Source organism: Coturnix japonica, chromosome 4 (assembly GCF_054131305.1).
Source record: "Coturnix japonica strain WE chromosome 4, WE-NBRP24, whole genome shotgun sequence".
Classification (NCBI taxonomy): Eukaryota; Metazoa; Chordata; class Aves; order Galliformes; family Phasianidae; genus Coturnix; species Coturnix japonica.
The window spans coordinates 37,366,572-37,380,193 of NC_140666.1; the positions used below are offsets into that span (position 1 = coordinate 37,366,572).

General features: G+C 36.9%; 1 protein-coding gene across 8 annotated transcripts in view; it reads right to left on the reverse strand.

Annotated features, from left to right (window-relative positions):
* Positions 1 to 669: 669 nt before the first annotated feature.
* IQCM (IQ motif containing M) overlaps positions 670 to 13,622 on the reverse strand; it is a 125,642-nt gene continuing 112,689 nt past the window's right edge. For all 8 annotated transcript variants that reach the window (XR_014945296.1, XR_014945295.1, XM_085544988.1 and 5 more), the window contains one exon: positions 670 to 939. Coding sequence is in view for 6 of the 8 variants with exons in the window: in XM_085544988.1 (XP_085401114.1) it covers positions 839 to 939 (101 nt within the window). In the remaining 2 variants the exon portion in view is untranslated. The remainder of the gene's footprint in view (positions 940 to 13,622) is intronic.

Here is a 13,622-nt window from a genome sequence, read left to right on the forward strand (position 1 = left end):
TCAGCACCATGTTTGGGCTGAAGAGGCAGGAACAGTTGGTGATGGACAGCTAAACTCCTAAATGGAGTCAGCTGGCAGTGGTTAAACACTTCTCCTGGAGCAGCATGTCTGTTTTAGAGGTCGCCATTGCTTCTCACCTCCAGGCGGGCTGCATGCTGAACAAGCTGCTGGTGTGTCTGTGAGGCAATGGAGAAAAAAACCTCTATGAAAATAATAATGAGTTTCTTGCATCAATTGTTGGCTGTGCTTACAGGGCAAAAAAAACAAGCACTACCTTTCCTCCTTGATTCTTCTCTCCACATTACACAACAGATTTATGACAGTGTCAAGAACAAATGTACTACTGCATCCACTGAGAAAAATCAGACATGAAATTGTTTTTTTAGGCCCCAAATTCTGAAATACTTCCTGACTTCTTAGCAAACAAGCTGCCTCTCCTGTTACTGAAAGATGGATAGTATAAAGCCCCATCCCTTATAAATTTGAAAGACAAATAGCCTATTAAAAAAGCAACAATATAATGTTCTGTAAAGATTACCAGTTGGTACAATTTTACATTTTTATTTTCAGTTGTCTAAGTCATGATGCTTTAATATTTGAATTCACTGTGCACACTGCACACTAATTCACCCTATCAAGTGCAAACTGGTAAAAAATTATGCAACATGCTTGATTTTCACATTTATTATGTTTTAGTTGAGGACATCTTCAACGTGAAGGAGCTCTGTGTCCTGCTTGTTCTCAGATGCAATATTCTTTCCCTGTGAGAGAATGTGTCAACTCTGGAGCTTGATCTCTTAAGACTTCACCACCTTTTCATGTAGAAATACCATCAATTCTAATCAGAGAGGTGTGTTTCATTCTGCTCTCTTATTGAAGAAGACACTAATGCAGCTGACACTTGAAAATCAGGCCTTTTTGATTTTCGACGAGGAAATACTGCAATTAAAAACAAACAACAACAAAAAGCCCTTAGAAGTTTGTTAACCAAGGCCAATATTTCAACTTCAAAACAACGAATACCAACATCAACAAAAACTTAGAATAATTTTTCATCTTGTTTCATGGAGATGAAACTCTCATTCTAAATAAACAAATCATTAACTGGATTGACTTGACTTCCCCCTGTTCATAGATCCAGGCCGTATTCGTAAGACAAACTCAGTGTTCAAGTGTGTCCAAGAAAGACATGTTATTACTATATTTATTTCCTACTTTCATTTTCCAGTTACTGGAACTCCTCAGTCAGTAACTTTGCAGGCAATATAAAGAAGTGTTTTCCATTTTGTTCAAGTTTTGGCCTTGCTGTAATACACAATTTTTAAACTTGTTTGAAGAATTGCTAACACAGTTTCTCAGTAAAATGTTGCATTTTTTGAACAAGAAGACGTTGTTTCAGATATTTAAAACACTAACCTCACAAAAAGGTAAAGAACATTGTTTAAAATCTTATGAAGCAAAATACTGGAAAGGAAGATAATTACCACATGGTCCTATAACTCCAGGAATCTTCCTCTTTTATATTTTTCTGCCCTGAAACGGGCCATGTTTTGCTGTGAAGAAGAGGTCTGTGAGAGCTAGTTTAAGACATCATAGCATCATTGGAAGAGACCTCAGTGACTATCCAGTTCTAACTCCCCTGCCACATCAGAATTGTCAAACACTAAATCAGGCACCAGATAGGTCACTCACTGCCCCACCCAACTTATGCTCCTCATCCTAACCAGGTCAAGAAAGAAAAACATCACCAGCACACAATAAAATTAGATTTCCTGGCACCCATCAAAAAAGAAAAATGGGGCCAAACATGCACCAGACAATGATACCTACAGAAGGATCTAACAGTTCACACAGAAATTCTTACGTACTGACACACCGATTCCACAAAGCAAGACACTCTATGGTCATCTTAATGTTCTCTGGAGATACTCACCTAAAATGCAAGAACTTAAGGGAGGCACTATGGAGTCAGGTATGATTGCATTAGCCAAAACGGGACATGCCAAGAATAGCAAAACATGTGTTTTTACAACTAAAAGGAAAGTTCATCATAAGGAGAGGACAAATACTACTATCTGTACTGCATTTGTATAACATCTCCTTACCAACCTGGCTTGTTGCAGAAAAATGCTTCACACAGTAAATACTCATTTGAAAATAGGACCAGCACCCTGAGAGCTGTGTTTTTGGTATGTGTTTTGGCTTGCTCTAAAGTAAAATGAAATAGCATATATTAACTTTAAAATGGCACATATTTGGCACTGTTTTGATGAATAGGAGTTTACCATGTGGCTATTACTTTCTACATAAAATAGACTATTCAAAAGAAATAACAAGAGCAGGATGCTTTCTAATATGTTCCAAAAGTAGAGAAAACAAACACAAACACACAGACAGACAAACAAACAAACAAAGGACTTTGTTCTGCAAATAGTTTCACATGTGAGAAAACAGCACTTTGCTGCCTCCATGTCCATTCTTCTTTTTGCAGGGAGGAAGACTGATTCACAGAATCACAGAATCATAGGGGTTGGAAGGGACCTCCAGAGATCACTGAGTCCAACCCCCACTTCTGACAAGACTAGGATTAATGCCATCTCAGTAACAGATAGGCAAATGACTTCCACAGAGATAAAACAACTTATTTTCTTTTAAAACTACATATTATTAATACCTCAGATGATTGCAAAGAGGCATACAGACAAGCATAAACACATACCCCACTTTTTGTGCATTATCTAGCACCACGCTACTGTAAAAAGTTATGTCAACAAGACAGTCCCACAAATCACTCTTTTGCTGACAGTGCTCTTGCAGGGTGTGATTACCAAGAGGAGGACATTGTGAAATAGGCTAGGGGCTAGGTGGGAAAGGAAGATCTGTTTTAAAAAGGATTCTTTCCTGCATTGCTCCAGTCAAAACAGCCATCGCTGTTTTGGCCAGCATGTTACTCGTGCTGTGCCTCCACCTCCAGAACATTCCTTATGATCCCTGTTAAAAGGTTATTTGTACCTTCAGCATTCAGATTGAACAATGCAAGTCCTCAACTGGAAAATGAAATTGGAATTGCTGGAGAATAATTACAAAGAGTATAGAAAGCAACAATTGCCAAGAACATATTACGATTTCAAAGTCTAACCAAGCCTCTCCTCCATCAGTAGTGAAAACAAGGAGACAGGAGGAGAATAACAACAGAAGGGATAAAAAGGAGAAGCAGCTGTAAGAAATAAGCAGAAAGCTCCAGAATGGAAACTCTCTTGGCAGGATCTGTGGAAAATAGACCATATCCATAGACTAATTATATAAAATCCATTACCAAATAAAGATTTATATAATACACATATTTAAGCTATAGCTTCTCTGCTTCAGTAAAGAAAAAAATGGACATTTGATTGTTCAGAGAACAGTCCAAATAGGAAGAGTCAATCTAAATTCATTTAAAAAATTTTCTTCTTCTGCATGTGATACATTTGGTCTCTTTGCATATGAAGGAGACTGTCTCATCTAAACTCTCCTTGTTGGATAAAGTACATGTGGTTTCTTAAAGCCTCAGCACTGTGATGACACCAGAAGTGAGAATGAGTAGTGGAAGTACACAAAACAAAATTAGGAATATCCCATAAAATAAACAACCCAAAACCAGAGTGCTAAATTTGTTTACAACAAAACCTGACCATAGAAAGTATTCTCATAATTACTCCTCAAGACACTTGAAGATACCTATAAAGCAGAGAAGTAAAAATCTGCTATAAGCCAGATCTCCATAGTTATCTGGTGCTACCCAAAAATTAACTTGCTGTATAAGTATATTGTAAAGCAGAAGAAGCCACTTTACAACATCTTAATGACATGTTGTGATGAGGTACTGACTTCTGTGGGCCAGCCTAAAACAGATCATTTAGCTGAAGAGCTTTTGATTTGCTCATCTCTGCAACTGTTCATGGCTTTTCATAAACATTTCAAACACACTTTGCAAATGTGTTAGTGAACTTACCTTGGTTGTTTGAGTTAGCTTTTTTCATCTTGAAAGATAGAATAGTATGCAACAATTTTGCAACTGTTATCTACTAATGTCTAAAAACTGCAGGAAAAAAGAATGCGTATCTCTAAATATCAAAAGTACAGCAGCAAATATAAATGTTACACCCATCAGCATCAGAGACACGGCAGCCTAATTCCCACTAAACAAATATGCCTTGAACTGACTAAAGACAGAATTGCATGACTTTGTCACGAAGCTGGCAAAAACTCTGAGAACTGCAAGATTTAGTCACAGAGGTAAGATGGAAAACTACAAATGATGCTGATGAAAGAGCACTCTTAGGTAGTATCACAAATACAGATAATCAGCTTTTGTAAAGCCAGCTACCAAAACCTGCTAAAATCAAAGGTAAAATCAAGCATGACCTTGTGCACTGAAAAGTAAAGGGAAAACGGACAGTTTCCATCCTTCTGTGAAAGTGAGGCTATAGGCTGAAATCTTGAGTGACTTTTCTCCTATGGGCCCTAGGAAACTAGTTTTAGTTTGAATGAACTATACTTAAGTTACCTTTCAGTTTTAGAGGCGCATAAGTCACCTTGTCTGTCCAGATGGATGCTACTGCATCAGTTTACTGTTGCTAGTTATTAGAAGTTATAGCAATTAAAAAAGACTGTGAAGACATGACATTTTATTTTTCAACCACTTGTGCCTCTCTAAGGACTTAAGACTGTAACTATTTTGATTACAAAAAGAACAATTTTTGTTTTCTTCTTCTTTTCTTACATCTTTCTATTTTCACTTCAGCTTTTTCCAGAAGTAATAGAGCTGTAAAAACAGTTTTATGCAGGCTGAAGTTAGCAGCAATCTTGTAAAGTAGATTTCTGTTGAAGAAAATTCATTAAAAGCAAAGACAACAGCTTGACTTTCAGATCACACGCAGAGTTACAGGGCTGGCATGTAAAGAAAAGAGTCATATTGTTATTGGATATGGAATTCTCTAGGAGATAAGAAATATGGAAACCTGTAATGAAATTTTTGGTCAGTCTCCTGAGTGTAACTATTAATCAAATATTCTGCTGCTTCACACCCTGGTTTGCAACTTACAGTTACACAGAGGCAGACTTCCCTACTCAAATAAAAAGCAGGAGGTACAGAGGGACTGCAACAACATGAAAAACAAAGAACTCCAGCAGAGAGAGAGGTGAGCATTAGAAAACCTGGGACATTTTTTTCTACGTTTGGTGGCTATATTTGCAGTTTTATAGGGAGGGCTGGGAGGAGTGGGCTGTCTCTCGCTCACCAGGAATGCCATTCCTCTACAAAAGGTCAGAGGAAGGGATGCTGGCCCATGGTTAAGTATCCTTGCCTTGCCTTCAGGGCAGCACCAATGACAAAATATTCAGGATTGTGGCTGTCTCCAACAAAACAGGTTTATCTATCTAAGCACGTCTTTTTAAATTGGAAAATCCAATATAACAGCATTTGGAGAAAGGAAACTGGAGGTAACTGAGTCTCTGAAAGCTCCCAAGGGACAAACACACTCACTTTAAAGGAAATCTGTACTTAATACTATAAGCCCATTTCAAATTTACAAAGTGTGGCTTATACAGTGTATAATCACTGCTATATGCAGTTTTTATACATGCATACAGTATAATGTGTAATGTAATGTCACAAGATCCTCTTAAAACACATGCAGTTGCATAGCAGCTCTCTTACTGTCTAATTCCCTGAAAGGGCCCAGTGGCTCCTTTACAACAAGATTGCATTATGATACAACAGCATGGAACTACTGGTGTCTCAAATCATGTGTTATTATTTCAAATCTAGAAGGACATAAGCTTGGAGAATGTCATTTCTAAAGGAGTAGAAGTAACAAAAGAAACAAACAGTAAAAGACACAAATGTTTTTGAAACATAGCCAATGTACAAACTTTTCTCTACATATAAAATAAGAAACTGCTTCATCATGTCTCTATTAGAGCTTCTCTGTATCAGCTACCATATATTCATGCTGGTAAGGGATTGTGTTCTGTGCATTATGGATGGTTAAATATTTCTCAAAAGTTAATCCTCTTTGAAATTTATTAAGTAGTTAAACTAAAATTCTATTAACCTTAATGGGATTTACACAAGGGAATTCACACATAACATGGATGCAACAGTAATGCTTAAAACTGTTGCCAGGAAAAGAAGACAAGCTTAGGGCAGCTAAAGCCATCACATTTTCTATTTATGTAGTCCTTCACAAGGGTAATCCTCTGCATATTAAGGAGAGAAGAAAATGCAACAGACTGGTTAGTATTTAAGCTTCTCAGATGCCAATAGAGATAGCTTCACTTGCCAATAAAAGGTGGTCTTATTGCTGTGGGACTAATAAACACTGGTAGAAGGATGGGCAGGCATGATCTTTGGTTTTCTTATGAGTCCTGAAAGTGCTATTGCTCACATTTTCTACTGTATGATGCTGTATACGTATAATTACATATATACATTACTATTGGAATACATTCCCTGTAATATTATTATTATATGTAATTTAATGAATACAAATACATATTCTTCTTGTACAAGCTATTCCTCAAAAACAAGCTGAAGTAAAACTCCTCAGATTTTTCTCCAGAGATCATCCATCTTTATGGTTTCCAGCATAAAATTAATTGTTCTGTTGCCTCTAAATCATCTAGTTAACATGTCAGAGATAGTTGACCTCATTTGGGAATGCTGAGTGAGCTCTGTGTATGTGTTTCTGAATTCAATAGTCCTTTTCCAAGAAGAAATTTATCTAGTGTAAATCTCCAAAACGTAAGACTGATGAAGAGCTGAGATTTCAAGAGGAAGCAGCTAGGAGGTCCTAAGTTTCAAAAGGGACCACTTCAAGGTAGGAACATCAGAGTGTGGGATGCACAGAAAAGCATGGGGACCCTGACATTTGGGTCACTGTGCTGTGCCAAGGAGGAGAGGCATTTAGAAAAGATTCTACCACAGCTTCTCCCAGCTGGGAGAAGCGACAGAAGAATCTGGAGAGCATTTTGGCTCCCACAGTTACAACTGCAGGACTCTATCAGCTTCCAGGCTTCATGGAATCAAACACAGCACCTGCAGCAAGCAGTTATATCTGCTGAGGATGGCCACCATTTAAAAGAAACCTCCACCTTTGTGGTGGCTTCATGGGTTCCAGCTGGCATCTTAGACACATTTGGGTGACCCAGGTCACGGAAAGGTGGAATTACTCCTAATGTGGTTATCCTGATACAAAAACAGCAGCCTGAAACAAAGCAACTGAAATTGTGCTGCAATACAAAGTAGCTTGTATTTTAAGAATAAGCCATACTATAATGAGCTTGGATGTACTGACAACTTACAGCCTAAAATCATGAAAAAGAATGACTTTTTTATTTATTCTACCTTCCATTTATTATGAATTAAATATTCAAAATTTAAAAACTTTCTCATGCTGTTAGCATTTTGCCCTTCTCTGACAATGCAATCCTGATACACTCACACTAGCATAAAGCTTTCTAATTTGGATTTAAAGCTAAGAGTCTTGTTTGTTATTCCACTCATGTCTATCTGCCCAGAACTGTTTTGAAGAAAGCTATTTTAAAGCCAGTAAAGATGACTTCCTCTCCGAGAAGCATAATCTGCTGTGGCAACATTCTTCATTAGGTAAGATAAACTACGCAAAAATCTGAAAATGAAATTAGACATTGCAGAGATGAATTTAAGGGTAACTAACTTCTGAACATAGAGATAATTCAATTCTGGTCTTACAGTAAGCTTTCTCATGCATAGACTCGAAGCCAAGCTACATACTCTGAATCTAAGCCTGGTTCCTTTCTTGCTAGGTGGGTAGAGTGCTCATTTGCAAGGGCATTTTGGTGCATTCTCCTTTCCATCACATAATTGTAACAACAGAAGTGGGACAGAAAATGATTCATCTCTACATATGTGTGTCTGGAGTCTTGAAATGCTGATTAACTTTGGTCACAGCAACTGATCTCACCAGCAAAAGAACAGTAAGAAAATCCTGAGCTAATCTTGATAACACATCTGAGATTAGATTGAATAGGTACCCAAACCTTCATTTGATTAATCCAGCATAAAATCTTATTTTTAATAAGCCCACCAAACGTAACAGAGCCTTTCCTCAGTATTTAAAACCACAGCATCAGGCTCATAGCAGCTTGCCAGTGGTGACCTGTCAGCACAGGAGCATTTCAACACGAACTGTAACAGAGATAGGATTGAGCACAAACCCACTAATGGTTTCAGTGCTGTCCCTCAGTGTAAACCATGGCAGCCTCTCAGCAGAGCACAATGCACTTGCTGATGTGTTAAACTGCATGGGCAGGGCAAATGCTTGTGCAGTGAATAAGTTTTCCATTTGTAGATACTCTGACAGATGAGAATCCATATTCCCACCTAAGAAGAGTCTGCCTAAGAACAGTTTATTTTCCAATTCCTCAGTTATCTTCATATATATGTATATATATATTTGTATTCATATTTTTAAATATATATCTGTGCATGCAACATCTGCATATGCATACACACATACATATATATAAGCATATATAGAATCTTTTCATGTTTGTACCTACATTATCCTCATATACACAATTAAATAATTATAAGCTTCACTTATTATCTAAAGTATTAGTTATAAGTTTTGATAGATTTAATTACATCTCTTCTTAAATAAATTCATGAAAGTATTTTTATATATCATTGCTATTAATCTTAGTTGAATATTCAGCCTTAATTAAATTAATATTTAACAGACTTCTGCAATCTGTCCAAGTATTTTTGCTGCAGAACAATTTCTTTCTACTGCAGCAGTTGAAGCAGGCATTTCTTGAAGTTTGAAAAGCTAACAAAATTACACAACAGAATATTAGATCATGTCCTTATAAATCATACCTGAAACATACAAACATACCCACATATCTGGGAAGTTCTTAATGCTGATATCTCTATCTTGTAAATAATCCTTATTCAATCTTTAGTCAAACGTCAATAACTCAACAAAGCTTATAATGTTCTCAAAAATCACAGAATCACCAAGGTTGGAAAAGACCCACACGGTCACCCGGTCCAACCATCCACCCATCACCACTAGTTATCTCTGAACTATGTCCCTCAACATTTCAACATTTTCCATCAGGATGAGTCAGGTGATGAAACACAAGTGCTGAAATAAAGACACGAAGACAAGAATTTTAGAGATAACACATACCATAATGCATTTTTTTTCTATTTTGCCAACACCTATTTTTCAATAATTCAATTCAATATATATTTATATCTAGATGCAAAAAATTTCTCATTAGATAAAAGCCAGCATATTGCAGGCAACAGAAACACCTTTTGTCCTGTAATGACTTATTATTTTACCAGTGTGTATGAATTTTGGAAAAACAGCACTACAGTTTTCTGTCAAAATGGGTTCCATCCAGACCCACATGCTGATTTATGTCCAGTTTGCTTAAGCAGTCTCTGACCTAATCCATACACCAAGTGTATGTCCCTATAATGGTGCCTTGTAGACAATCCCTTGCTTACAGGCAAATTTGGGGTTCCTCTCATTCACATCACACTCAATGCCTGCAGAAGAGTGAAGCAGCACAGCTATGTCTCTTAGCTGTTGCAGCCCTCTCTCTGCTTAAGCCGAGTCAACAGTCCCAAAGCTTCTAGTTCCAAAGACTTTGCCTCATCTAGGTCTCATCCAAAAGAGATGTCTTGCTGCCATATTTCAGAGCTCTATGCTGTTCACAGTAATCACTGAATCTTTGAAATAAAACCTCCTAATGCCCATCTGCGGCAAGCATTTGCTGTTTACATAGCCATTAGCCAATCTTTCCAGAAGATTTCTTTCTAGTATGCCATTTTTTTACTTAGGTTACAAGTGCAAAAAACAGAGGCCTGCAGTAATATGTTTTAATAGGCAAAAACTCAAACATGAAGTCACAGACAATTTTTTTCAGATGTGCTTTCACTATAGTCGTAGGGCAACAGAAAAAGCAATCTTTTTCTGCTTTCACAGTTAGACTTAGTTTAAATTTTCTTATTCTCAGTCTGATTTCTACATTGAAAGATTTAATCAAGAATTACATAGTTAACACAGCTTTGCAGATCTTTGGTCGACTGATTCACACTTCCTTTAGTCCTATGACAAATGAGTAGAAAAAAAGATTTTACAGTGTCCCTGTCCAACCCCTCCATGCACTGCATGCAGTGTTCACACCAGCTTTAGTAAAACTGCTATTTAAGAACAGTCAAAAGGTCAGAGCCTATCGCAACCAAATGTATCAAAGAAATATGCAAATTTTTCCTTGTTCCATATTCTTCTCAGCCTCCCACTGCAATTATTAAATTACAGGGTATTAACGGAAACTAAATAAAGCATGCTGAAAAGATTAATTCTGAAGATGCAAAATTCAAATGCCAGATAGAGAGCATGCAATTAGGTTCTTAAATAATTCTTACCACATTTCATGCTAATATTAGTTCTTCCAAAAAACAATAGAAAACTGCAATATTCCCAGAGACATTCCATTGAGACAGCACAGTTAGGCACAGAGAATGAATCTTGGTGAATTTTCATCTTCTGATGTTATGTACAAATAGCATTTATCTCCAGCTACAATAGTAAAAATCATTTTGCTCTCTAGACAGAATTAATATTTATATGATGATACTGAGAAAAAAAAAATGTGGTTTTGTTTTCTGAACCAATGCAATAGCAAAGGCGATGCTGTTCTGCTCAGATTTTTCAGAGCTCAAATTAGCACAAACTTTTACTTAATTGGGTTCATCAAGTAAGTATGCAGCAATGAGCATTAGTCTCTCCTCATTGCTTTTTAAAATCTTTTTGTCTATCCAGATACCATAGTCTTACAGATTTTAATGGTCTTAATGAAGAAAAACAGCACTGTTATTCAATTTGAGTCAAGAAGATCTCCATTGAGAATGACAATGTCTCCATTCACAATGCTATTGTTAGAGGTAGTACCATCCTTTTTATTTTAAACCTCGTTATCCTTATCCAGGAGTTTTTAACTTGCCAGTAATTTTTCTTCCTTGAAACTGAGGCACGTAAAGTTGATTGGCTGGATGGTCAGTCAGTCAGTCAGTCATTCTGTCTGTTATCTACATGTATAATCTATACTCCTGGCAACACACACTGCTGACTGGCATAATAATCCATTCAATGAGATATGTCTGAGTATCACTTTATACAGCTCAAAATGACCGCTTTTTTAAAAAGTGGAGCTTGCCAAATAATTTATCTAGACAAATTCACTTTGTGTTCCTAGTGACAAAGTAACCTCATTGAATATTTGCAGGACTAAATATTTAAATATTGGCTGCTGATTGCTTACGGCTTTTTGCATGTACTAAATCTCCAGGACATAAATCTCACACAGAATAGGTAGATATAATGACACTGTCACAACTTAAGAGGACTTCTGTTATTATTATTATTATTACTTTTAATTATTTTTAATTGAAGATAAGTGAACAAGGGGCTAAATCTTCATGTTGAGATTGCCATGTTTGATCAAGAAAGCTAATTTTACATTGGTCTCCTTGCTTTTGTTGAGTGAAAGCCATAGCATTCAGAACTTGAGTAATACCTTTCACAGATCATCTTCCTTTAGAGGAAGTTCTTGCAGGCAGCAATAGGAAATAAACTTTTTACTGTAGCAGGTCTGTGCACCCTCTCTGTAGGCATAAACATGCTATTCCCCTCTTTTCATGGTAGAATTGCCCTGATCTCAAAGACAGGGGATCCTCTGTGATTGCAGATGCCTGATTACTTCCCCCAAAAGACACAGCACATCTACAACACAGCTCAGCTTCCCACACTCCCACAGGATTTAGTTCAGCTAACCCAAACAGCCCATCTGCCATTCATGTGATTGGAATGAAAAGATTTTTTACTTTCACAAATCTGATCTCTCTGTTGTTGCTCCTACATACTAATGGTGCTAAAACAGCTGCCTTGGATTTAAATCTCTTTTTCTTCCATGCACTCTAATGGTAAATTTAAAAGTGATTTTCTACTTTCTAAGTGATGTGATCCAAACCAGGAGTTGAACATAACCTTAAGTCAGCATGACAAAAAATATTTGCTGTATGGTACAGAGTTTGCAATAACATAAACAAAGAACTGTCTCGATCAACAATAAAATTTGGGTGTTATCTGAGCATCTTTAGCCATGAAAGTTGCAGAGGAGACATCATTATATTGAGAGTAAAATCACTGCTTTATAAAAACTGGACCAACTGCTTGGAAAAATTGGAAGGTGAGAGGAACAGATGGTTCACTCTCAGATCAGGAAAGACTGAAGGGAGATAGCAGGACTGAGAGCAAGCGAAAAATTAATATCTGAACACTCCTTCCCTTTTCTTCTTTTCCTTCCCCTCCTCTTCTTTCCAAGGAACTAAGTGATGAAAGTTTGAAATAACTAATTTCACTGTAAAAGAAACTGATAGAGCATCAGGAGCTGGAGAAAAAGTTCTTAGCCCTTGAAAAACTGCATTCATGGAGCCATGCCTGAGTGCAAAGTGAGTGAAAATCAATCTCTGGAAGGAAACAATTACACATCAATTAAAGCTCTATCTCTGCTCTGGACCTAACATCAAAGGTCAAATTAGATACAGATTTATGTATTCTCCATTTAAGATGCACATGTCATTGAGATTTAAATAATCTCTTCCCCGAGAAGCATTCTAAATACCAGATAGCAAATACATCAGCTGCTTCAGTATGTTTCAGTACACATAGCCGTGTGCTAACATCTATGAAGACAGATGATTTAATTTTCTAATCGTAAACTTTTAATGCTTTTTCTTGGTCAAAAAGGTGACCATTTTAAGACCACCATTGGAGAAGTGAAAGTTTCCTGTTTGCTAGCTGGCAGTATAGTCAGAATACAATTTGAGCTCTCTAGCTATGTCATCATCTGTCAGCTACTTACATGTTCTGTTAAGTTAGAAGGTGGACCCAAACTGAGTTGGGCAAAACCATATCTGCTTCCAGATATCAAGCTGGTATTTCCTGGAAAGATAATGCCTCACCTGTTCACTGTAGTCCTTGGAGCTGCCAATAGTGCATACAGACACTATTTTCAGGATAACCAAAAGAAAACAGACTAGTGAATATTAAAACTTTGCCACTGCATTTCTAACTTTAGCATGTTAGTCAAGACGGTTAACATTTTTGTTAAATATCATACTTGCTAGAGACTATTCAAGGGAGCAAATGCAGCACAGGATAAGTCCAGCAGCAATGACTCTAGGGAAAAAAAAAATGCCTCAAATAATTGAAATCCTGTCTTCTTAATATTTTTACTAGAAACTCACTAATGCTTAGGACATTCTTTTATTATGGACAGTGTCTTATTAATCTGCATGCCTATTAATCTCAGGGCCTGGCTTTATGTGATGTAGCAATGTAAATAACTACAGGTGTGCAGCTTCCTACATTTCTATGTACAATTTGTCACATGCACCAGATATTACTGAGTCATCATCAGGAACTCAACCAATCGGATCACTAAGATCATTGGTTCAAGCTCCATACTACAAATAATATCTTCTGAAATATCCTTCCTGTTGATAAAGTAAGGAG